This window comes from Pezoporus flaviventris, unplaced genomic scaffold (genome assembly GCF_033815535.1).
Source record: "Pezoporus flaviventris isolate CSIRO_AGI_PZ_B2104156 unplaced genomic scaffold, CSIRO_AGI_Pfla_v1 ptg000041l, whole genome shotgun sequence".
In the NCBI taxonomy this organism is placed as follows: Eukaryota; Metazoa; Chordata; class Aves; order Psittaciformes; family Psittacidae; genus Pezoporus; species Pezoporus flaviventris.
The window spans coordinates 505,466-528,718 of NW_026892589.1; the positions used below are offsets into that span (position 1 = coordinate 505,466).

A 23,253-nucleotide genomic window follows, 5' to 3' on the forward strand; every position below is an offset into this window, starting at 1 on the left:
TGAGGAATGCAGCAGGACTTGTACTGCTCTATTCCCCTTGGGCTGACCAAGGGACTTCCAAGTGCCGAATGTCCTGCACAGGGAGGGAGAAGAGCTGCATTGCTCCGGAGCGGGGCTGCCAATTACTGGGACAAAACAGCTCCCAAGGGCAGGAGCTCTGCTCCTGGTGAGCTCTGCTGCTGTTCTCACCTGTGGTGGCAAGGACACGAGCGTTTGCTGTTACTCCAGTGGGACGGTTGATGCAGGTGGAGCAGGCACCTGCACAAAGACTTGCCCAGGATGGGTTTGAAGGCTGTACAGGGGTGCTGGTGCATTGGGCCCTGGTCTCATCTCCATGGCTGTGAAGCAGAGAGCAGGACAAGTGTCTCTCTAGCCTGGGTGCAAGTGACAGGGCTCTGTGGGGATGTTACCCAAATAGGAATGAGCATGCAAAATGAGTCCCATTCTTCTGAGACCTGTAGTACATGACCAGTGTTCAGGGCTCACAGGTGGCCAATAGCTTTCCTAAGCATGTGGGATTTGCTGTGTGTACAGTGATGCACTCGGTACCTGAAATGCAACATGCCAGGCTTGCTGTAGAGATGGTGTGCTTTGTGCAACAGGAGCAACCAGGAGTTCCAGATCAAGACCAAGTGGGCACAGGCTTTCTGGCTGGAAGAGGGGGAGTTTCCAGGGAACAGCGGCTCTGCTCCAGCTGCCTGCAGAATGAGGGCTCACTCCTTGTCTCCCGGCTTTCCTCCGTGGTTAGCTGGAAGGCTCTGCCAGCAGCAGCACAGAGGCAGAGTGCCTCCAGGATGCAGAGATTTCCTCTGCAGAAACAGCAGCCGAAGGCAGCGAGGAGGGTACATGGAGGTGCTTGGAGTTCTGAGGAAAAGGTGACCCACCTTGGTGACCTGGGATGTAGCCAGGCCCAGAGCACAGCCCCAAGGCCGGAGCACACCAGGGGTCAGAACCACCTGTCCTGGATTTCAAGCCTGAGAAATGTTGTGTTTGCTTTGGGCGAGTGAACACCAGCCTGACAGCTCTACTGGGGTGAGGAGGGGAGGTGTCACACTGGAACCAGTTTGGTTTCTTGCTCCCACTACGTGCTGGAAAGCTTCATTCTGACCCTCTGCACTTGGGTGGAGACCTCAAGTCACCTCCTGAGCAACTGAGGTGGTGCTTTGGGCCACCGCCTGACATGGTGATGGATGAAGAAGCTGCCCCTCAATGGCCCAGCTTGGATGTGCCGAGGCTGGGAGCAGTAGAGCCAGCTCCAAAGCTGGCTTGGTGGCAGGGGTGATCCAGGCCTGTAGTTCTCCTAGAGCTGGTGGTGAGCAGGTTGAAGGGGAGGGGGGGCCTGGTGGGACCAGGGCTGGGCAAGGGGGTGGCGGGTGCTCTGCCATGTGTTTTCCGTGCTCCTCCTCCGCAGGATGCGGGAAGTGGACCTGGGCTGCGGGAAGGCTCTGCTCATCAAGGAGAACGGCGAGTTCCATGCCGTGGGACACAAGTGTCCCCACTATGGGGCTCCACTGGTCAAAGGTCAGTCTGTGTCACCTCCTGGGGCACTGAGAGCATCGGAATGTTGGCAGGAGCCAGCCCAGTGTCCATCTGGCTGCTCTGCTGGGCTGTGCCCTCACTCAGCATCACCTTGGTATGTTCTCGCTGGGGGAAAGCATGTGCAGGGAGCTGGGGGTGCACAAACCTCCTGGGAGCACTTTGCCATAGGTCTGGTTTGCTGGTGAGCCCCGCTTGCCTGTCACAGCCTGTCACAGGGCTGTGCATTCCTTGGGTGACTTTGAGTTAAAAACTAGCATGGGCACTGTTAAATTCAGCTTCTGCTTCATTCTTCAGCTGGAGCTGAGCCTCTGGATGGTATGAAAGAGCTGCAGCTACCTGTCCCCACGCAAAGCCTGGCTTTATGGGGCTTTTCACATTCTGTTCACCAGTTCCAGCCACTGAGTTTGAAAAATGTCTTAAAGGGAAAAAGGCATCCCCTTATTTTGTTTCATAAGAAAATCGCACAAACCCACAGCTCCTGTAAATCACATCCTGATGGGGGGGTGGGGAGGAGTTCTTTGGGCTGATGGGATCCTTTCAGTAACAAAAAGAAATGTTGCTGGTGGAATTTTGTGGAATGGTGGGATGTTGTTGTGGGATGTTGTTGTGGGATGGTGGGGTGTTGAAGTGGGATGGTGGGGTGTTGAAGTGGGATGGTGGGGTGTTGAAGTGGGTTCCCATGTTGCACAGTGCTGGGTGCAGGAGAGGATGCTCTTAGCCCCTCTCGGGGCAGAGAAGCCCGTCTGCCTTTCAGAGACCTGCAGTCACAGCCCTGACACTGCAGACTGGCTGCTCATGCAGGGATCTCACTGGGGAATACAGGACTTGCTCCTGCATCCCAGCATGTGGGTGATGAGATGTGGCACTGCTGTGCCTTGGCAACGGAAGGTGCAAGCACAGACTGTAGCTGTTCACTCTGCCCCAGGGCTGAGAACAAGAGCTTTTGGGCAGCAAAGGCCTAAATCCAAGGTAGCAGCCTCTGAGCAAGCACTTGTGAGGAGCGAGCTGGTCGCTCCAGCATGTCCTGTGCTTCCCTGGCAGTGGGCAGGCCCCATGCGGTGCCAGGATCTGTTCTGAAACACGCCTGCTCTAAACAAGTGGTGCTCTGCTTGAGGCGCTGCTTGCTCTGCGTGCTCCTGGGGCTTGTGGAGGCGATGACAAGAGCCTGAAGGCTGCAGCCCCAGGCCCTGCCACAGAGCAAGGTTATGTTCCAGGCAGAGCAGACAGCTCTGGAGCTGTGCTCCCATGTGCTGGAAGGGCACTGTCAGTGAGGGCATTCCAGCTGGGATTGCTTATTCAGCATCCCAGTTCATAACTGTTCAGCCTCTACTGCAGTCCCATGTGTGAGGGAAGATAACTCCACATCAAGTGGCTAAGATGCCGTTAAGCATCCAGGTCCACAACAGCTGCCACACGTCCTGTAGGAAAGGTCACACCTCTGGGTAAAGGAGAGTCATGGGGACATGTCAGAGTGTGAACTTTGAGGAGGACAGGTCCTGCCACTGCAGGAGGCCCTGGGCATCAACATTCAGCTGTCAGGAGGTCAGCCCTGCTTCAGTCGAAAGCAAGGACTCCACCACCACGAGGACAACGGAGGGATACCTGCCTCTGCCACCCTGCCCTGGCCTTGTCACAGCAGCTTCATCTCCGTGGGCTGCAGGCAGGGACAGGAGACAGCTGCAGGGCAGCACCAACTCTGCATTGCCATGTTCCCTGCAGGGGTTTTGTCCAAAGGAAGAGTCCGCTGTCCCTGGCATGGAGCTTGCTTCAACATCAGCACAGGTGACATAGAGGACTTCCCTGGCTTGGACAGCTTACCCAGGTTCCAGGTGAGACCTTCATTCTGCAGAAGCAGAGGAAATCACAGAATCCCGGCCTGATTTGGGTTGGAAGGGACCTTAAAGCTCCTCCAGCTCCAACCCCTGCCACGGGCAGGGACCCCTTCCACTAGAGCAGCTTGCTCCAAGCCCCTGTGTCCAACCTGGCCTTGAACACTGCCAGGGATGGGGCAGCCACAGCTTCTCTGGGCACCCTGTGCCAGCGCCTCAGCGCCCTAACAGTAAAATGTTTCTTCCCTTTGTTCAGTCCAGATCTCCCCTCTTTCAGTTTAAAACCATCACCTCTCGTCCCATCACTATAAGCCTTTTTAAAAAGTCTGTCCCCATCTTTTCTGTAAGCCCCCTGTAAGTACTGAAAGGTTGCACCAAGATCTCCCTGGAGCCTTCTGCAGGCTGAATAACACAAACCCAGCTTTTCCTCATCGCAGAGGTGCTCCCCTTGCTCCCGCCCGTGGGCACTGGGAACCCAGAGGTGAAGGTGCACCGTCTGGGAGGCCTTTGATCAGGAGTGGGGTGGGACTGAGGAATCGGCCAAAAGCCAGAGGCAGAAATCAGTTTTCAGACTGAGCATCAGTGCACAGTTGAACGAGACAGGAAACATACCACAGCCTTGAGCTGGGCTGGATCCTGCCGTGGCCTGAGCTGCTCTCACAGGAGACTGGTGGGACCACTGCACTGTTCATGGGCTGTTCACAGAGGGAGCAATCACCCTCCTCATGCCAGAGGCATTCACTGCCCTGCAAACCGCTGCTGTTCTGTCACCCTCAGGTGAAGATCGAGAAGGAGAAGGTGTACATCAGAGCAAGCAAGCAGGTAAGGGGCCGCTGGCACCCCAGAATCAAGCCCCATGCTTTTGGTTTCTGCTCTGTGTGTGTCAGGGTGGAGGGAAATGCTTTTCTTCTGGTCCTGTGGCAGGGGAAGCAGTGCCTGAACAGGAGGATGCACGAGCATCCAACATGGGTAAACCAAAGATTTACCCAGCGTAGTCCTGTCTCAAACAGCAGCTTGTACAGAGGCACGAGTGGAGCAGGGCAGAGGTGGTGTGTCCCCCTCCCAGCTGCCCGCAGCTGCTGAAGCCTGAGCCGGGGTGTCCACGGATCCAGCTCTTACTGGCTGTTTGTCCTGGATTTGTTCATGTTTCATTACGCTTACAGCAACGTCAAATTTAGTTGGTCCATGGAAACAGGACTCTTCCAGCAGCCTTGCTGGGTCTGAATGTGGCAGGGCACACCCCTCTGGGGTGTGAACAAGGAGGGCTCTCATTCCCCAGATGTGAAGCCCATTCAAGCCACTGCCACCTTTCTTTCGACTAGAAGCCTTCTTTTGATGCACATTTGCACATACACGTGTGTGAGTCCAGTGGCTCAGAACAAGATGAACCCATACAGCACTTGGGTTAGGTCCAGAGAGGTCACCTGAATGGCAGCGCTCCTACACCAGTTTATTTGGGTGGGATATGACGGGGAAGATTGAGCCTATTTCATCTACCACAAATGGTAGAGGAAATTTGGCTTCCAATGGCTGGGAACAGGGGGTCTGTGAGCAGGGCTATAGTGGCATAGGTCTTTGGGTGTGCTCTGGTAGGCTGGACAAGTCCATCAGCTCCTGTGGATATCAGAGGTGCACAAATTCTACTCAGGTGCAGGATAAAGTTCCTGACAGGACTTCTGCATTTCCCTCTTGCCTGTTGGTTGCAGAGGTGCATAAGAACACACCTGGGCACACCTGGGCTGCTTCTATCCCCCCTCTCCAGCTCTGTGTACCTGGATCAATCTGCAGAAGGCAATGGATGAATTTTTCTTTTACACCTTGTAAAGGGGTGATACACCGGGTGGTGGGAGGGTATTTGGATGTGCTTGGGTTTGCAGTCCTCACTGGCTACAAAGGTGCAGTTTCCTTTTGATTCAAGCTGCTTTATGACAATAATGTGGCTACCCAGGTTAAAGCTGGGAGAAGATAATGACTTTTCTTCCTGTTGTTGGTGGCATAGGCTCTTCAGACACAGAGGAGGACAAAGGTGATGGCAAAGTGCATCTCCTTGAGCAACTATAACCTGAGCAGCACCAATGTGCTGATCATCGGTGCAGGTATTGTGTGGCACGTGCTGGAACCACCATGTATGTCCCCTCCTGCTCTGTGGAGCTTTGTGCTTCCCTTTGTAGCTGGTGCCCTGAACCCTCTTCCCTCTGCACCCTCCCCATGTACACCAGTAACCCCCGATTTCCACAGCTGATAAGTGTAAAGCCCTCTGAGGTGATCCTGTGATGTGGATACACCTTTTCCTCTTGGAGCCTGCACATCTCTGTCTCAGCCCACTGCAGCTGCCTGTAGCTCCAAACCTCTCACGCCAAGGTGCTTCTCCGAAGATAAATTCTTCCATCTTCCCAGAAAATAGCAAATTCCTGCATGAAATAGCAAACCTGCCAACTTCTTTTCTTCCTCTTGTCCCAGCTCCAGTTGTGTAATGCAGTTTTTGTAGAAAGCTGGAGTGAATGGAGTTTGGTGGAGTGAATCCCATCTACTGAGTTTGCCTGTTTCTGGAATGGGTTGGAAACGAAACTGGTTGACTGAGAGCCAGGCTGTGTCCCTGAAGTCAGCTGAGCTGTGCTGGCATGCGGCAGAGCTGGTGGGGTTTAGGAGCAAAGGGTTCAGACCTTCAGATGCCCACTGCACTGCTGCCACCAGTCTTCCTTCTCCCTTAGGGGCAGCCGGACTGCTCTGTGCAGAGACCTTGCGCCAGGAGGGTTTCTCAGACAGGATTGTGATGTGCACGATGGACAGACACCTGCCCTACGACAGACCGAAGCTCAGTAAGGTTTGTATCACTTTGGGAATGTCACATTCCTTCCCTGTTTTAAAACTTGCTCTAGGACCTTTCCCCATGTACTGCGGCAGCACATTTCTTCTTCCTTGTTCATCCCAACTCTGGTTCCCCCTTGAATTTCATTTTCTGTTGCTGACTGAAATATGAAATGTAACAGGAATTGTTAAACCTCTGAACTGAGTGCTCCAGCACAGGAACAAGGGAGTTCTTCCCTGTGAGGGTGCTGAGGCGCTGGCACAGGGTGCCCAGAGAAGCTGTGGCTGCCCCATCCCTGGCAGTGTTCAAGGCCAGGCTGGACACAGGGGCTTGGAGCAAGCTGCTCTAGTGGAAGTGGTCCCTGCCCGTGGCAGAGGGTTGGAACTGGATGAGCTTTAATGTTCCTTCCAACCCAAACCATTCTATGAGTCCATGATTCTTCACAGGCCTATCTATAGGTGACTTGGGCAGCTTGCACCTGGATGGATCCTTTTATCATGTTTCTGGATCAAAATCTTTAGGGCTATGAAATGGGACGTGAAAAAAATGTGTTGTCTGCCAGGTCTTTAATGACTGCACAGTTCCTGCGCAGTGGTGCTCCATGCCCTGATTATTGGGATTATCAGTCACTATCACAACTGGATAACGATTGCAGTGCAAAGATCACTTTTTCTGTCAATCATTTCATTTTTCATTCTATTGTAGACACAAGATGATCTTCTAATTGCATTTTTTATTACTGATAAGTTTTACATTATACCAGAGAGCAGCTCAGGTTGGACAGCAGCACTTGGTCTCAGAGACTGGAGATAACCTCAGAACAGGCAGTGTATGTATTACCCTTTCTGGCAGGGTTGCTCTGACTCTGCTTCCAGACCCAAGGCAAAGTGATTTTCAAAGGAAGGCATATATACACATGACTTTTTGAGAACATTCGATCCGTTCCTGTGCTTGGACAGGTCCCACTTGGGGTGAGGAGCAGCTGCCTGAAACCTGCATCCAGGAGTCACAGGGATGGGCTGGGGAGCTGGGAGAAGCTCACAGTGCCTGTCCCAACCCGGCAGCTCTTCCCACATTCATCCCCACCATGAGTCTCTGACTGCCTTTTCCACTTGCCATTAAATAGTAAGAACCTCTCACACAGCAGAGATGTTCTGCATGGTCTGTTAAACTCTCCACTCAACACAGTCACTTTGGGAAGGTGCACAAAGCCCATGGAAGAGGAGGCAAAATTTTCAGGAACAGGCTAGAAAACAAAGGGGATTCTTCTTAACCCTATAGTGAGTGAGATCAACCTTGGAAAGAGTCATTGGAGGAGGAGCATGTAAAGCTGTAAGCAGCAGACTTCTTGCCTCCTGGAAACTACAGCGTTGTCCTTCGTCTGCCTTGCTGAATGGCTGATACCAGTCTGCCCCAAAGTCCCACCAGCCTGCTCCTCTTTGTCCCCTTTGGACCATGACCTGCTCCCTGGTGTGCTGCACCATCCCCATGGTCTCTGGAGCACTGAGCAGGAGCAAACCCATGGTGGCTGTGCACTGCCCTGCGCTGCCCTCCCTGCATGTGCTCCTGAGCTGTGGGTCTGACGTTCCTCTCAGTGAATGTTGGGTGTTCAAAGACTTAGCAGTAAGATCTGTATGACCCTGCCCGTGCCTCAGGTCCCAAGATACGGGTCTCTGCTGAGCACAGCGTCACCTGGAGTAATGGTGAGGGGGTGTCCTGCAGGGCTCATCCCGGCCCCTGACTGAGCCGCTCCAGCGATAAGGACCTTGCTGTTTTCCAGCTGGTTGTCTTCCAAATAATGGGTGTTTTCTTTTGTCCCTATGGACTATGAGGAGCTGCAGTGAGAGCCGCTTTGCACCCGAAAGCGCTTGCTGTAGTCCTTCCTTGGCCAGTCAGTGCCACCCCAGTGTCAAGCAGGAAGAAGGAATCAGTCTGGCATCTTGTGATGACTTTTACTTGACCAGACTTTGGTTCCAGCCACTGTGTATCAGCTCTTTTAGCCCATGCCATACGGACTGACTTCAGGCTATTGACTTGGGTTCACAACAGGCATTTCTCCCCTTGCCTGTTCAACCGCAGCGGTTGACAGGAGAATGGCTTTTTTCCAGTCGATGGATTCCCACCCGGAGCAGATTGCCCTGCGCCCCAAGGAGTTCTTCCGCAGCTACGACATTGAAGTCCTGACCGAAATGCAGGTAAGGAGAGTGCTGTGCGTACGTGCAGGCCACCTTCTGCAGGTGCTGACACACAAGGGCTGTGTTTAGGAGATGTGGCAGCTGGCTTTGTTTGTAGCGCACTGGTTGCATTGCACAAATGTTGGGTCTCCCCCAGCACAGAGCACAGGTTGCCTGTGATTATTCCAAACTACAGTCAGTGCAGCTCATCATGTGGCAGGAAGGACACCCTGTGCAAACTCTGTGGTGACAGTCATTCCTTACCTGCCATTTGGGAACTTCCTTGAATGGATCTGGGGTGACCAAGTGGCCTCTGATGAGGATAACCAGCCTCCAAAAAATGCACAGTGATGGCTTGAGCATTTCTCCCTAGTATTTTATTTATACTGTGAGATCTTCAGATCTGTGGAAAGGCAAACAGGAATATTTAAGGTCTGGGTTGGCTAAGCTGTGCACAAGAACACAGGGGACTAAGAACTAACAGATAGGTTGGTTTGGCCCAGTTAGCATTGAACTTGGCTGGGGTATTAAGGATAACAGGAAGGGATTCTATAGGTACATTGTGAATAAAAGACAGACTAGGGACAACGTGGGCCCTCTCCAGAAGCCATCAGAGCTGGCTAATCTGGATTTGGAGAGGCTGAGGTTCTGAATGACTTCTTTGCCTCGGTCTTCACTGGCAAAAGCTCTGACCAAACCACCCAAGTCTTGGAAGGCAGATGCAGGGACTGTGAGAATGAAGACCTTGGGCCAACTGTAGGAGAGGATCAGGTTCGAGACCATCAAAATCTGAATGTGCGCAAGTCCATGGGACCTGATGAAATCCATCTGTGGGTCCTGAAGGAGCTGGCGAATGAAGTTGCTAAGCCACTGGCCATCATATTTGAGAAATCATGGCAGTCAGGTGAAGTTCCCAAGGACTGGAAAAAGGGAAATATAACCCCCATTTTCAAGAAGGGGAAAATGGATGACCGGGGAATTACAGACCAGTCAGTCTCAACTCTGTGACTGGCAAAATCTTGGAGCAGATTCTCCTGGAAGGCATGCTAAGGCACATGAAAATCAACAAGGTGCTTGGTGACAGCCAGCAGGGCTTCACTAAGGGGAAATCCTGCCTGACCAATGTGGTGGCCTTCTATGATGGGGCTACGGAACTGATGGACGGGGTAGAGCAGTTGATGGCATCTACCTGGACTTGTGCAAAGCGTTCGACACTGTCCCACACGACATCCTTGTCTCTAAATTTGAGAGACATCAATTTGATGGATGGACCACTGGGTGGATAAAGAACTGGCTGGATGGCCGCACGCAAAGAGTTGTGGTCAATGGCTCAGTGTCCGGCTGGAGATGGGTAATGAGTGGTGTCCCTCAGGGATCGGTGTTGGGACCTTGTTCAACATCTTTGTCGCTGACATGGACAGTGGGATTCATGCACCCTCAGCAAGTTTGCCAATGACACTAAGTTGTGTGGTTTGGTTGATAGACTGGAGGGAAGGAATGGGATCCAGAGGGACCTTGACACACTTGAGAGGTGGCCAATGCCAACCTCATGAAGTTCAACAAGCCAAGTACAAGGTCCTACACCTGGGTTGGGGCAATCCCAGGCACAGCTACAGGTTGGGCAGGAAAAAGATTCAGAGCAGCCCTGTGGAGAAGGATCTGGGGGTGTTGGTCAATGAGAACATGAGCCGGCTTCAGTGTGCACTTGCAGCCCAGGAACCAACTGTGTCCTGGGCTGCATCAAAAGGAGCATGACCAGCAGGTCAAAGGAGGTGATCCTGCCCCTCTACTCTGCTCTTGTGAGAGCTCACCTGGAGCATTGTGTGCAGTTCTGGTGTCCTCAACATAAAAAGGACATGGAACTGTTGGAACAAGTCCGGAGGAGGCCATGAGGATGATCAGGGACTGGAGCACCTCCTGTATGAAGACAGGCTGAGGAAGTTGGGGCTGTTCAGCCTGGAGAAGAGAAGGCTGCGTGGAGACCTCATAGCAGCCTTCCAGTATCTGAAGGGGGCCTATAGGGATGCTGGGGAGGGACTCTTCATTGGGGACTGTAGTGACAGGACAAGGGGTAATGGGTTAAAACTTAAACAGAGGAAGTTTAGATTGGGTATAAGGAGGAAATTCTTTCCTGTTAGGGTGGTGAGGCACTGGAATGGGTTGCCCAGAGAGGTTGTGAATGCTCCATCCCTGGCCAGGTTGGACAGAGCCTTGGGTGCCATGGTTTAGTGTGAGGTGTCCCTGCCCATGGCAGGGGGGTTGGAACTGGATGATCTTAGGGTCCTTTCCAACCCTGACTATTCTATGATTCTATGGTTGGGCTGGGAGCTGAGTGAATGGCTGGCGTTTCATCCCTTAACGTATTTTAGGAATGATTTCAGGTTGCGGCTGTGGACGTCAAGAACAAGACAGCTGTGTTCAAGGATGGATTTAAGATGGAATACAACAAGCTGCTGATAGCAACGGGAAATACGTAAGCTATGAACAAACATTTTAAAGAGCGAGAGAAACTTATATCTGAGAATGTGAGGAGCTTGTGCCTGGGAATGAGGGTCAAATGTAGTGGTTGAATTTGTTTGCAAAGAATGTTTGCTTGCAGGAAAAGCAAGGGATAACTATTGGATAAATCTGTATATCTATCTATCTATCATCTATCTATCTATCTATCTATCTATCTATCTATCTATCTATCTATCTATCTATCTAATCTCTATCTGGATATATCTGTATCATCTTTATATATCTATCTGTATATCTACATAACCTATATCTCTATCATCTCTGTATCTATGCAGAGGGGTTGGACTAGATGACCTTTGAAGGTCCTGTCCAACCCAAACTATTCTATGATTTTATGATATAACCATATCTATATGATCAATATAATATGTATATCTCTATAAATCTGCGCTGGGTATGTCTGCTCAGCCAAAGCTTAAAAACCTTTGTGTCACCTCTGTGTCACCCGAGAGCACCACCCTGGAAGTACTGGGTTGACTTGTTCTCTGTATGGGATTTGTCAAAACTGGCACTTTGAGATGAAAGTGAGGCACCCTGGCACACTTTCCTTGGGCTCCCAACACCAGGGCACAAAACAAAGTAGGAGAAGTGCAGCCGCTGCAGAATTTAATCTGGTAAAGGGATGCTGTAGAACAGCCAGAGCAGGGGCTCCTGTTGCCACCCGCTGTGCCACCAGTAACAGGAAAAGCCCCACTAAATGCTAAGGGCTAGTGCTGGGGTCTGCACTAATTGCCTAATTGGGCTCAGGAGGATTCAGTGGTAATGTCAAAATCCTTATGCACAAGCTCCAGGTACACTGGGTAAATGTTTTAGGTACCTGAATTATTTAGGATCATCTGTCCCATTTCCAGGTGTGAGTTGAGGATGCAGGGGCCAGACGTTTAAAAATACATAGGCTCCACTAAGTGCATGGGGAGGGCAAGAATAAACTGCTACAGCATCAGCAGCATGCTCCTATGAACAGATAGTGGAACCTGCATCTCCAGAGGGTTATGAATCATTCAGTGTCTGGCTCCAAAGTGTCTGCTGGGGCACACAGTGACATTTCTGTGTCCCATTAAGCTCTGGAAATTTTTACAGCATGCCAGCAGTGAAACACAGGCTTAGAATCACAGAATAGTTTGAGTTGGAAGGGACCTTCAAAGCTCATCCAGTCCAACCCCCTGTAATGAACAGGCACATCCTCACCTGGAGCAGGTTCCTAGAACCACATCCAGCCTGGCCTGGAATGTCTCCAGAGGTGGGGCATTCATCTGCTCTCTGGCACAGGGCAGCCTGCGCCAGTGTCTCACCACCCTCACTGCTTGCAAAGCCATGCCCAGCCTGTGTTGTGCTGCAGTGCCCAGGATTGAGCTCACCCCAGCCCCGAGGGCTCCCCAGCCCATGGATGGGGTCAAGACAGCTCTGCCCATGGCCCACCAGAGTTTGGGGTTTTCCATGTTATGTCTCCAGCCCAGAGAAAGGTGAAAAAGGGAAGATCTGAGATGCTGCTGGAGTCCTGGAAAGAAGGTCTCCAGTCCCAGCTGCCAACATGGGGTCAAGAAAAGCACCTGTATTGTCCTCAATGTGTGTTTTTCAGGCCCAAAGCTCTCAGCTGCAAAGGCAAGGAGGTGGAAAACGTTTTCAACATCCGGACGCCTGAAGATGCCAGCCGTGTGGTGAAGCTGGCCACCAGCAAGAACGTGGTTATTGTGGGAGCATCCTTCCTGGGTGAGCGCTCATTCCGCAGTGTCCATGTCTCACTGTCCCATCTCCCTGCGGACTTTATCCAGTCCCTTCCACAGTTTGTCACTGCTTGGTTAGAGGTAACCCCTTGCCCAAACTGGACCTTGGGGTTGTCCAACTTCCAGCCCCAGGTGTAGAAGAGAATCTGTGTGGAGACCTCAGAGCAGCCTTCCAGTATTTGAAGGGGGCTACAAGGATGCTGGAGAGGGGCTCTTCATCAGGGACTGTAGCGATAGGACAAGGGAGAATGGATTCAAACATAAAGAGGAGAGATTTAGGTTAGATATAAGGCAGAAGCTCTTCCCTGTGAGGGTGCTGAGGCGCTGGCACAGGGTGCCCAGAGAAGCTGTGGCTGCCCCATCCCTGGCAGTGTTCAAGGCCAGGCTGGAGACAGGGGCTTGGAGCAAGCTGCTCTGGTGGAAGGTGTCCCTGCCCGTGGCAGGGGTTGGAGCTGGAGGAGCTTCAAGATCCCTTCAACCCAAACCAGTCAAATGGTTGGAACCCCAGATCTCCCTGTAGACCAGCTTCAGCCTCCTCAGCTGGGATGGGGAGAGACTGCTCCTCTGCTGCTGTCCCCACTGGCTCTTGGACCTGCTTCTGTTCCGCAGGGATGGAGGTGGCCGCCTACCTCACGGAGAGGGCCCACTCGGTGTCCGTGGTGGAGCTCGAGGAAGTGCCCTTCAAGAAGTCCTTTGGGGAGAGGGTTGGCCGTGCTGTCATGAAGGTGACCTTGCTTTCCCACCCTTGCTTTGGTTTTAGTGACAGTGGGTTCTGCTTGTCTCACTCGGGGCACTAATTTATTATCTGATGTTTATTGATTAAGCTGTGATGGCAGCAGTGACTAGACAGGACGAACAGGCTGTGTCTTCCCCTCTCTTGATCCATGTGTGCTATAGAACACCTTCTTCTGGACACATGTTGGGGGGGGAGCTGGTGCTGACCCCTGTTTGCAACACGGGTTGAGGAGAGTCCAGAGGGTGATCAGGGCAGTGCAGGGGGCACAGGAACACCAGGAGCAGTGGTGATTTGGGGTCCTGATGTCCCCTGCTTTGTCCCATGTCCCCTCTCCAGATGTTTGAGAGCAACAGGGTGAAGTTCTACATGCAGACAGAGGTGTCAGAGCTGCGGGAGCAGGAGAGCAAGGTATGGTGTGGGCAGGGGCTTGCCGGAGTCACCACCACAGCCTCCCCCCGGGCGCTGCTCTCTTCATTGCTGAGGTTCTGAGCTTTCCTAGCCCTGAAATTCATATTCCTGGGGGTTGTCCCCCAGGAGCATCGTGCTCCAGTGTGGCACGCAGGGTGGTGCCATTGCTCCCACCCTCCTGCTGCCATTGGAAGGGGTTATGGTCACACTGCAGGTCAGAAGTGAAGTGAGCTGTCAGTTTGGCATGCTCCTATTACAGGTTTGGGTTTTTTTTTGTCCTAAAATAACCGTGCTGTCCCCCCCATGTCTCACGCAGCTGAAGGAGGTGGTGCTGAAGAGCGGGAAGGTGCTGCGTGCCGACGTGTGTGTTGTTGGCATTGGTAAGGGACTGTACCTGCAGGTGCAGAGCCCATGGGGCCGCTGGGACTCTGCTTGGTGGAGGGGCCGTGGCAGCAGTGGGTCCTGGAGGGTGGTGGTGATGTGCCAGCTCTGCACAGTGCTCCCACTGCAGTGGGGCTCTGTAGGGCCCCTTTCCCTTGGCATAGACAAGTTGTCCAGGCAAGGGGCAGATGTGTGGCCTGGGGGTCACCCCAAGGCTGTGGGGGTGCCCGGCTGCCATGCCAGCAGTTCTTCCCTGCTCCCACAGGTGCAGTCCCAGCAACGGGCTTCCTCAAGCAGAGTGGCATAAACATCGACTCCAAAGGCTTCATCGTGGTCAACAAGGTGAGCCTGGAGGGCAGCCCCTGCCAGGGGAGAGCAGGAGGAGCTGAGTGCTCTCCTCCAAGATGAGCTTCTTTGCAGCTCCAAACTGCTGCTGCAGGGGGGGGGGTTATCCAAGATGCGCAATGCTGGAGCGCCTGGGACCTCCCCTGCAGCCCTGGGTGCTGTGGCCTGGGTCCAGCCCTGAGCTGCCCTGGGATGGTGTGGGTATTTTTGGGGGAAAATCATTTCAAGGATCCCAGAGGATCTCATCTTCCCTCATCACCACCAGCGACTCCAGTACAAGTGGTGTTGGTGCTGATGGATGGTGTGTGCTACGAGGCAAGAGCGTGTCGGGGCACTGGGGCTCCTTGCTCATATGTGCAATGAGCCAGGCTCTATTTCAAACCCTGTCAGACCCCAGCCTTCTAAGAGGGGCTCCAGGACACCAATCCATGTGTCTCTTTACTGGGTATCCCACTGGCAGGTCGTCTCTGTGGTCTGCGTGGGAAGTGGTGGATCAAATCCCCCCACGGGCTCCCAGAGTTGAGCAGAGGCTGCATGGTGTTTCTGGGGACCGCACAGCTCTGGAGCAGTTCCCTGTGTCTGTTCACGGAGGGTGCAGACCCCACTGCGCCCACTTCTGCTTCCTCCTGCAGATGATGCAGACCAACGTCCCAGGAGTGTTTGCGGCCGGTGACGCCGTCACATTCCCACTGTCCTTGAGGAATAATAAGAAGGTGAATGTCCCTCACTGGCAGATGGCCCACATGCACGGTAGGTGCTTCACAGCCCCTTGGCTTCACAACAGCAAATTGCTTATGGGAAAGAGCCTTTTCCATACCCCCAGGAGATTTCCAAACCCACTGGCAAGAGATTGAGGCAACTGCCAGCAGGGGAGCTGGGTAGTTGTGTTTAACAGTTTGAAGCATGTGTATTTGGTGCTGTTCTATGCCTTTGTTTGTCATCCTCTTGATGTCCTCTTGATGTGCATTGCCTAACAATGCCTGAGACCTTTCTCCCTTCCATGCCAGCAAGCCTGAAAACCCTGGTGTAATCCTCTGCCCTCAAGCTTTCCAACCCCATGAGGAGGTTGACCTCTGTGAGGGTGTCCTAGGTGAGAAGGTTTGGAACCACACCTCCAACATTAGCCTTTGGACACAGCCCCCTTTAACGCTGGCCCAGACATGCCATGAGGATGATTGGGGACTGGAGCACCTCCGGTATGGAGCCAGGCTGAAAACACTGGGAGTGTTCATCCTGGAGAAGAGAAGCTGCGTGGAGGCTTCAGAGCAGCTTCCAGAGTCTGAGGGGATGCTGGACAGGGACTCTTCATTAGGGACTATAGCGATAGGACGGGGTGATGGGTTCAAACTGAAACAGCAGAAGTTCAGGTTGGAGATAAGGAAGAAGTTCTTTACTGTGAGGGTGCTGCGGCGCTGACACAGGGTGCCCAGGGGAGGTGCCCAGGGTGCCCACTGCCCCATCCCTGGCAGTGTTCAAGGCCAGGTTGGACAGGGCTTGGAGCAAGCTGCTCTAGTGGAAGGTGTCCCTGCTCGTGGCAGGGGTTGGAGCTGGATGATCCTAAGTTCCTTTTCAACCCCCAAACCATTCTGTGATTCTATGGTTCTATGCCTCTGTGGGTAAGGACTGTCCCCTAACAGCCTCTATGCCCTCGGGGGTGGTGCTGGTGGTTATCCATCCCATCCCTGTTTGTGGTGGGAGCTCAGTGAGCTCTCAGCCCTGCCACTGTTACAGAAGCTGTGTTGAACCAGGCTCAGTAGCACATGGCTCATGTCAGTGGAGGTGATGGGTCAGTAGGAGCTGCAGTGCCAGGGAGGAGTCCAAGCCCAGGCCTGGGCCATGCCATGCATTGCGCTTTCTTGTTGGTACTCTTGCTTGTTGCTGTGTAATCTTTTATTTCCCCTAAGCAGAAGATCGTGGTCTCCCTGTACTCTGGGACTGGAGATGTCAATGCTGTCCTGTGACTGAGGGCAGAGCACAACACCTGCCCCAGCACAGAGCTGCCCTGCTCACTCTGCTGCTTTTCTCTTTCAGGCCGTGTAGCTGCACTGAACATGCTGGCCCATGGCGTGGAGCTCAGCACAGTCCCATACCTGTGGACTGCGATGTTCGGGAAGAGCATCCGATATGCGGGTAAGGGGCTCCCTGAGCCTGCTGAAGGGTTTGTGCTGGTGGAGGTGTGCTGGGATAGAGCAGCCACAGCCATCTCTCTTGCTGCAGACCCTTCGTGCCAGCCTCTGCTTCAGGTCTGCTTCCCTTCCTGCCTCCAAAACCTGGTCTGCTCATGGCCATGTGTGCAGGCCAGAGGGATGGCTGTGGTCACAGGGGGTGGCCCAAGCACAAACAGTGTCTCTCAACTCTGAAGAAGAAGGGGTGCTTTTTGGTACCCTCATCTAGTGCTGGCCTCTTGGTGACTGCAGGATGCTCTTCTTGTAGCTCTGGATTGAAACATCCTGTCTTAGGGAATTGTTGCTGAATCCACCTCTTCTTCTCTGCCTTCCAGGTCATGGGGAAGGATTTGATGATGTTGTCATTCAGGGAGATTTAGATGAACTGAAGTTTGTGGCATTTTATACCAAGTAAGTGTTTCTCTTCTCCATATTCATCCACAGACGTTCCAATAAGCTTGTTCTGTTAGGCTGAAAAGTATTTTTGCCAGAGCTTCTGCCTGAGGCTTTGTTCCTCTCTGGACACTGAGGCTGCAGGACACTAATAAAGGGCCCCAGAGAAACGATGTGCTAAGAGTAAAGCAAGTTAATCTGGTCTTTGGACCTAATGTCTCTGCCAGGTATAAGCACTTGGTCTGTTCACAAAGTGTCTGAGAGCAGATAATAGCTTCTATTAATGGGTTGCTGGAAATCCCCATCAAACTTTTCCTCCCCGTCTCATCACTGTGCTAATGATTTTGGCCAGGGCTGGGCTGGGAGCATGGGTATCACTGCTCCTGGCATGGGTTGACAGATTAAGCTCAAACCCCCTCTTCTGACAAGCTGTGAAGTTCAGCAAGAGTTCAGGAGCTTGTGTTACACCTGTGTGGAACTCAGCTCCCCCCCCGGCTGGGAGCCTGGCTGGGAATACTTGCCGGGGATGTGCTGACAGCCAGGATGTGCTGCCCCAGTGCTCCTGAGCCACGAGAGCCACGGCAAGACTGTGCACTGTGATTTATCCCTAAATATCTGCTGCTCTTTATTCTTGTGCTGCTCCTGTCCTGTCCCAGACTGAAATCTGCGGCCACGGGGTCCTCCTCATGCCTGGAGACGGGCGGGTTTTCTACAAGTGCTTTCTAATGTGGGGATCGGGAGAGTGAAACCAGGGAAGTGAAGGTCTGCAGGGCACAGCGCTCAAACCGCCTGTGGCAGCAGCAGGCAGAGCTCATCTCACCAGGGCTCTCCGTCCCTCTGTCTCCTGCCCAGTGTCCCTTACAGCATCCCCTCTATGTCCCCCTCTCCAAGAGCAGCCACTTGCTCCCATTGTCTGCAGTTGGATGTGGCCACCAGGTTTGGAGAGACACAGGGCTCCCTTTATCAGGCCATGGCAGGAGCAGCCAGGTCCCCAGCACTCACCTTCCTTCTCCTGGTGCCTCGGATAGAAACCTGCTGCAGGCAGCAGGGCTCCACCATCCGCCACCCTTTGCACGTGCTTCACCTCTGAGCTCCCCTTGGCCAAAACCTCCTGCCAGGGTGGGTTTGTGCCCATGCTGGGGATAGCTGCTGCCGGGGAACATCCCCCTTCTCCAGCCTCAGCCATGGGGCTGTCACTCCCTACCCTCTCGATGTTCTGAAGTTCATTTAAATCACACAATGCCAAAGCAGCTTTTTAAAATGTACCATTTGTTCCGTGGGTGTCAGCTGGGGGGGATAAACCCCGGGTTTGGCAGTTTTGCGGGAGGGGTTTGCAGCACTGTGTGCACTGCATCCTTGTGAAGCCACCGCACAGCCACTGCACTATCCCATCTCGTGTCTGCTGCAGCACGACAGGGCCAGGCACCCACGACCTGCCCCGGTACACATTTCCTTCCAGCATATCATCTTCTTTGAAGCCTTGATTCCCCCTTTCCATGCTGGAGCTTTCAGCCATTTATTCCAGCCCCGATTAGAGAGGAAATGTCAGGTTGCTTTAATTAAACATCTGTAGAGCCTTCAAAGGAGAGCCCCACAGAAGGTGCATAATCCCTGCTCTGTGCAGCCCAGCTCAGCATGCCTGGGCAGACCCACTGGCACACAGGGGTGCTGCCCAGTTCTCTGACGTTCTGCCACCCGGGAGGGGCTCTGGGGATGTCTGTTGGGTACCAGGGTGGCATCACCCCCTGAGAGCCAGAGGTGCCAGGGGAGTGCTGGCCAGCTCCTTCCCACTGCTTTGCTCGGCTGCAGTCCCAGTCCCTGCCTCTGTGAAAGCATTTCTTCCTCTTCTCATCTGGTGTCAGTTCTTCTGGTTGGTGCTGATGCTTTTTGATTGGGGACGCTGCCCCAAACGGACAATCCCCTCGTGTTTCCTTCTGCTGTGCCCACCTGATGGTTTGGGCTCTCCTCCTCCTGGTGCACGCTGTCAGGGAAATCCTGACCTCCTGCCTCTCCCCTCTCTCAGCACAGGGCAGCAGCATCAGGATCACCTCCCTGGCTGGCAGCAACCACTGGGCATCCCTGCTGATGTCCAGGGCTTTATCCACCTTTGCTGGTGTTTTCTCACAGCTTCCAGGGTGCCCCAAGCTGTCCCCATCCCTTGGGCACCCTAGTGATGCTCACCACGCCAACACGTGTGAGAACACGGTGGGGCCAGCCTGCTGTGCCAGCTCCCAGCCTTCTCTTGACCCTCGTCCCACCCCATCAGCACAGGCCCCATGGTGTCCACACCTTGGGATGGGTCCAAGGTGCTTCTCCGCTTCCTGCTTCTCTCCAGCATGTGCTTCCTGGGTGCTGGAGCTGTGCTTGTGCAGGGCTGCTCTAACCCCATGCTCTGCCTGGCCCTAGGAGTGACGAGGTGGTGGCTGTGGCCAGCATGAACTACGACCCCATTGTGTCCAAGGTGGCCGAGGTCCTGGCTGCCGGCAGGACCATCCGGAAGCGCGATGTGGAGTAAGTAGTGGTGCTGTGGGAACTGGCAGTGCCGGGGCAGGGGCCCAGGGGCCAGGGGTGCAGGGCAGGGCTGAGCACCCCAGGGCAGGACCCCGGCGGCACTGGGCAGCTCCCCCCACTGCTCCCCTCTCTGTAGCCTCCTGCCCCGCTCACTCGGCCCCCCTGTCACTGTCCCCCCCCTCCCCCAGCTGCCTCCAGCTCTCGCACCCTGCACACAAGGGGTTTGTCTTGAACACCAGGACCCAAATCCTTGCACAGATCCTATGGGACAGTGGTGCTCAGAGCATCAAGCACCCCTGGGACCATGCTGAGGGTTCACCCAGCCACCAGGCAGCATCACGCCCAACGCCCCCAGTGCATCGGGAAGCACTTGCTGGCTGGGAGGGAGGTGGCAACTCATGGGCAGCCTGGCTGGCCCTTGTGGTGGGGCTCAGCGAGCCTGGAGGAGGCCGGATCACCTAAACCTGAATGTCTTCTCTCTGTCTCCCGCTGCTTTCGCTCCTTTCAGGCTGTTTGTTCGTCACGGCAAGTACGTTCGCTTTGGGATCCTGGGTGCACTGGGTGTGGGGCTGGGGGTGGCTGCCAGGTCCCCTTTGCAGCTGCCTTTTGGCTGGGATGCTGCTCGGAGAGGGAGATGCCCGCCCTTGGGTGACTTCCACAGGAATTCCCAGCTGAATGCAGGAAGGGCTTGTTTTGGGGGAAAAAAACCTCAACCACCACTGTTTGAGCTCAGTTTGAGGTGGAATTGAGGATCTGCACATCATGTTTTGGGTAGGTGTAGTGACACATGAGTGAGGGTGGAGAATGGGGCACAGCCCATGGGACCGGTGTCCAGCACTGAGGGCAGTGCCCAGACGCATCAGGAACAGTCTTGCACGTGCTGGGAAGCCTCTCACAGTGCTGCTGGTTTGTTTTCTCTTTTAGAACTGGAGACATGTCCTGGCTGACAGGAAAAGGCTCCTAATGCTGCTGGTGGCTGTGCCCTCCTGGTGCTGCACTCTCTGTGGGGAGATGGGCTGGCAGCTTCACAGAGGAGTGGGAACACCGTGGCTGAGTCACTTCCCCTTCAGACCCAGATGAGCCTGGCCCCGGTCACTGTGCACTCACCACCCCCTGCCCCGCTGCCTCCCAGGCTGGGGCTCTGCTCCTGCAATTCCCATGGGATGCTGGAAAAGCAGCCCCCACAGAGAGCAGGGCTCGGCACTGGTGGTGGGCACGGGTGCTGCAGATGCTGACAACAGACTGGGAGTCCCCAGCAAGACCCTTGCCCCCGTAAGCAGCGTGCCTTTTGTTGCTCCTTGTGCTTTCAAGCATGTGGCCCCATCCCCAATCCCCTTTGTTCCCACAGAGTTCTGATGTGCATCCCCGCAGAGCCGGACCTCTGCTCCCCCTCCGCATGGCTCAGCACTGCCATGGCTGTCCCCGTGCCCACCCAGCTCAGGAAGTGTGGGGACGGGCAGGGATGGGGTCACACCGGGGGTCTCTGTACAGCCCATGCTGGAGTCTTGCCCCTTCCCCACGCTGGTCGCCCCATCCAGCCCTAGCAGAGGTGGTCCCTGCCCAGGCCGAGGGCTCTAGAGCTCATCAGTCTCCAGCATCAGCAGCACCCCCCGTGCCAGCACAGCCGAGGGGCTGGAGCTGCTCCCAGCTTTTGGGGCAGCTCTCGGTCAGTGTCGGTGTGAGTGCGGTGCGGAGCGGGGTCTCCCTGCAGAGGTGTGAGGGCAGCCCCCAGCCTGGGGCAGTGCCTCAGCCCTGGGCTGTCCTGAGCGATGAATGAAATGTTCCTCAATGACAAGTAGCTGGAGGGGATCCTCCGGCCTCCATCGCTCCTTGCTCCTGCCCTCCTGCTGCCTCCTGACAAGGCGGCATTTCCCATCTTGGCTTCCCATGCCGGTGCTCTGCTGTTGTGTTCTCTGCCCCTTGCTGAAGAACCTTATCTCCAGCTCAGGAGCGGACCTGGCCAGCCTGCAGCCCTGTGCCAAACAGCCCAGCAGAGCCGGGGGGGCAAGAACCCCCCTTGGAGAGCCCCCAGTGCTCTGCCCAGGTGTCTCCCCCCACAGTCAGTGTTTTACTCCAAGCCCAGAGCAAGATGATTTATATTTTTAATTGGATCCCCTCTGTGGATTAAAGTAGTGCTATTCTTGGGATCTGGATCATCTCCGGTTCCTTCCAAGGCCTTGGGTCATCCTTGCAGGTTGGCCGGTTGGTGCAATCACTGCTGTGGAGGCTTCCCATTTGTGTCCAGGTCATCTGGATTTACTTCCAGACTTCCTTTTTGCCAGGTAGAAACAGCACCAGTTGTCTCTGCTTTGGCTCTTCTGCTTTCACTGCAAGGCTTTTCGCAGGCAGTGTGACCAGAGGGGACAGCAGATGAGGATGTGCATGCTCCAGCACTCAGCAGCCAGCAGAGGCCTCTTCTTGAACCGTTACATATCTGCAGGATCCACAAGGGGATGTGAGTGTGCAAGCCTCATCCTAGGTCCATGGGGCAAGCACAGCTTCTCTGGGCACCCTGTGCCAGCCCCTCAGCACCCTCACAGGGAAGAACTGCCTCAGAAGTTAGGGTTGGAAGATTATCCAGTTCCAGTATCTGGGAAACTGCCTAGTGAGAAGCAGAGATTATTTTAAATGAAGGCTTAGGGCATGAAGGAGCTAAGAAAACCCTGTCCCTTGGTGTGGTGCCACCAAAGGGGTCCCAGGTGTGCGGGAAGGGAAGGGGCGCTGTGCCCACTATGTGGCTTCTGGGTCCTGCCAGCACATGGGGTGAGATGTGGGCAGGGCAACAGGCAAAAGCCCAGCATCAGAACAGCACCAGCTGTGGGGCTGGGGAGGGGTCACATCTGTGGGGGCAACCCAGGTGAGCATCCTGGAAGGTAGCTGGGTGATGTAGTGAAGCCACATGTGATGGTGCCACTCAGCTGGGGATTGTGAACAAGCTTCCTGAGCCCCAGCTGGGTTTAGAGACTGGTGCTCATTGCCAGTGGGAACAGGGGGTTTCTTAAGAGGTGTAAACTTTCTCTCCTGGTGTGGGGGTTTGAGAGGTGTCCCAGAGGAGGTGGCAGAGAAGACAACACAGCTTTGCCCAGCTCCAGGACATGCTCACCACCGGTAAGCATTAGCCAAGGTGGTGGACAGGATCCAGTACATGTCCTAAGGAAAGCCATGGTGGTGACTGGGGTTTCTCATGTCATGGGGTGATGTTCTAGTCCAGCTGAAACAGCTCCTTCGTAGAAAGGGGCAGCGGGACTTGGCTACAAGAGCACTGGAGAGGGGCTTTGGACAAGGGACTGTAGGGACAGGGCAAGGGGAATGGCTTTAACCTGCCAGAGGGGAGACTGAGATGAGATGCTTTGAAGAAGCATTCCTGGCAAAAAGCATCATCCCTGTCCGGGCCGAATCATTGTCAAGGAGTTCCGGGCAGGAACTGTTGATACAGCCTGGCTGGAGAGGGTGCAGCAGAGCCGGTGCTGCCCGCAGGGAGAACGGGCTGGGGACAGAGTGGTCGGTACCACGGTGATGGAGGGGAGCTGCTGTGTCCTTGTGGCTCCCCCGGGGCCTTGGCGTCCCAGGGGACTGCCGTGCTGTCCCTGGGAGCCGGTGGCCCCGCGCATGAGCCCAACCTGTCATCCCCTTAATCCCTCCCGGCTAATCCCTGCTGAGCCGCGCTGGGGCGAGCAGGGCTCAGTGCTGCCATGGCTGCGCGCACGCCACTGCCCCCC

The 23,253-nt window shown here is 54.5% G+C and overlaps 1 protein-coding gene across 8 annotated transcripts in view; it reads left to right on the forward strand.

Moving 5' to 3' along the window:
* The window catches only part of AIFM3 (apoptosis inducing factor mitochondria associated 3), a 36,003-nt gene extending 14,719 nt beyond the window's left edge, over window positions 1–21,284 (forward strand). For 3 of the 8 annotated variants that reach the window (XM_061465700.1, XM_061465701.1, XM_061465697.1), the window contains exons 4-21: window positions 1,412–1,521; window positions 3,259–3,368; window positions 4,146–4,190; window positions 5,368–5,464; window positions 6,080–6,192; window positions 8,286–8,372; window positions 10,733–10,824; window positions 12,451–12,581; window positions 13,205–13,320; window positions 13,668–13,739; window positions 14,056–14,119; window positions 14,386–14,462; window positions 15,098–15,215; window positions 16,497–16,595; window positions 16,966–17,041; window positions 19,430–19,534; window positions 20,043–20,063; window positions 20,459–21,284. In XM_061465700.1, coding sequence (XP_061321684.1) covers window positions 1,412–1,521; window positions 3,259–3,368; window positions 4,146–4,190; window positions 5,368–5,464; window positions 6,080–6,192; window positions 8,286–8,372; window positions 10,733–10,824; window positions 12,451–12,581; window positions 13,205–13,320; window positions 13,668–13,739; window positions 14,056–14,119; window positions 14,386–14,462; window positions 15,098–15,215; window positions 16,497–16,595; window positions 16,966–17,041; window positions 19,430–19,534; window positions 20,043–20,063; window positions 20,459–20,498 — 1,573 coding nt within the window. In that variant the 3' untranslated portion in view covers window positions 20,499–21,284. Of the gene's footprint in view, window positions 1–1,411; window positions 1,522–3,258; window positions 3,369–4,145; window positions 4,191–5,367; window positions 5,465–6,079; window positions 6,193–8,285; window positions 8,373–10,732; window positions 10,825–12,450; window positions 12,582–13,204; window positions 13,321–13,667; window positions 13,740–14,055; window positions 14,120–14,385; window positions 14,463–15,097; window positions 15,216–16,496; window positions 16,596–16,965; window positions 17,042–19,358; window positions 19,535–20,042; window positions 20,064–20,458 lie in introns of all 8 variants that reach the window. The other 5 variants (XR_009745652.1, XR_009745651.1, XM_061465698.1 and 2 more) reach the window with 5 other exon arrangements.
* The last annotated feature ends 1,969 nt before the right edge of the window (window positions 21,285–23,253 follow it).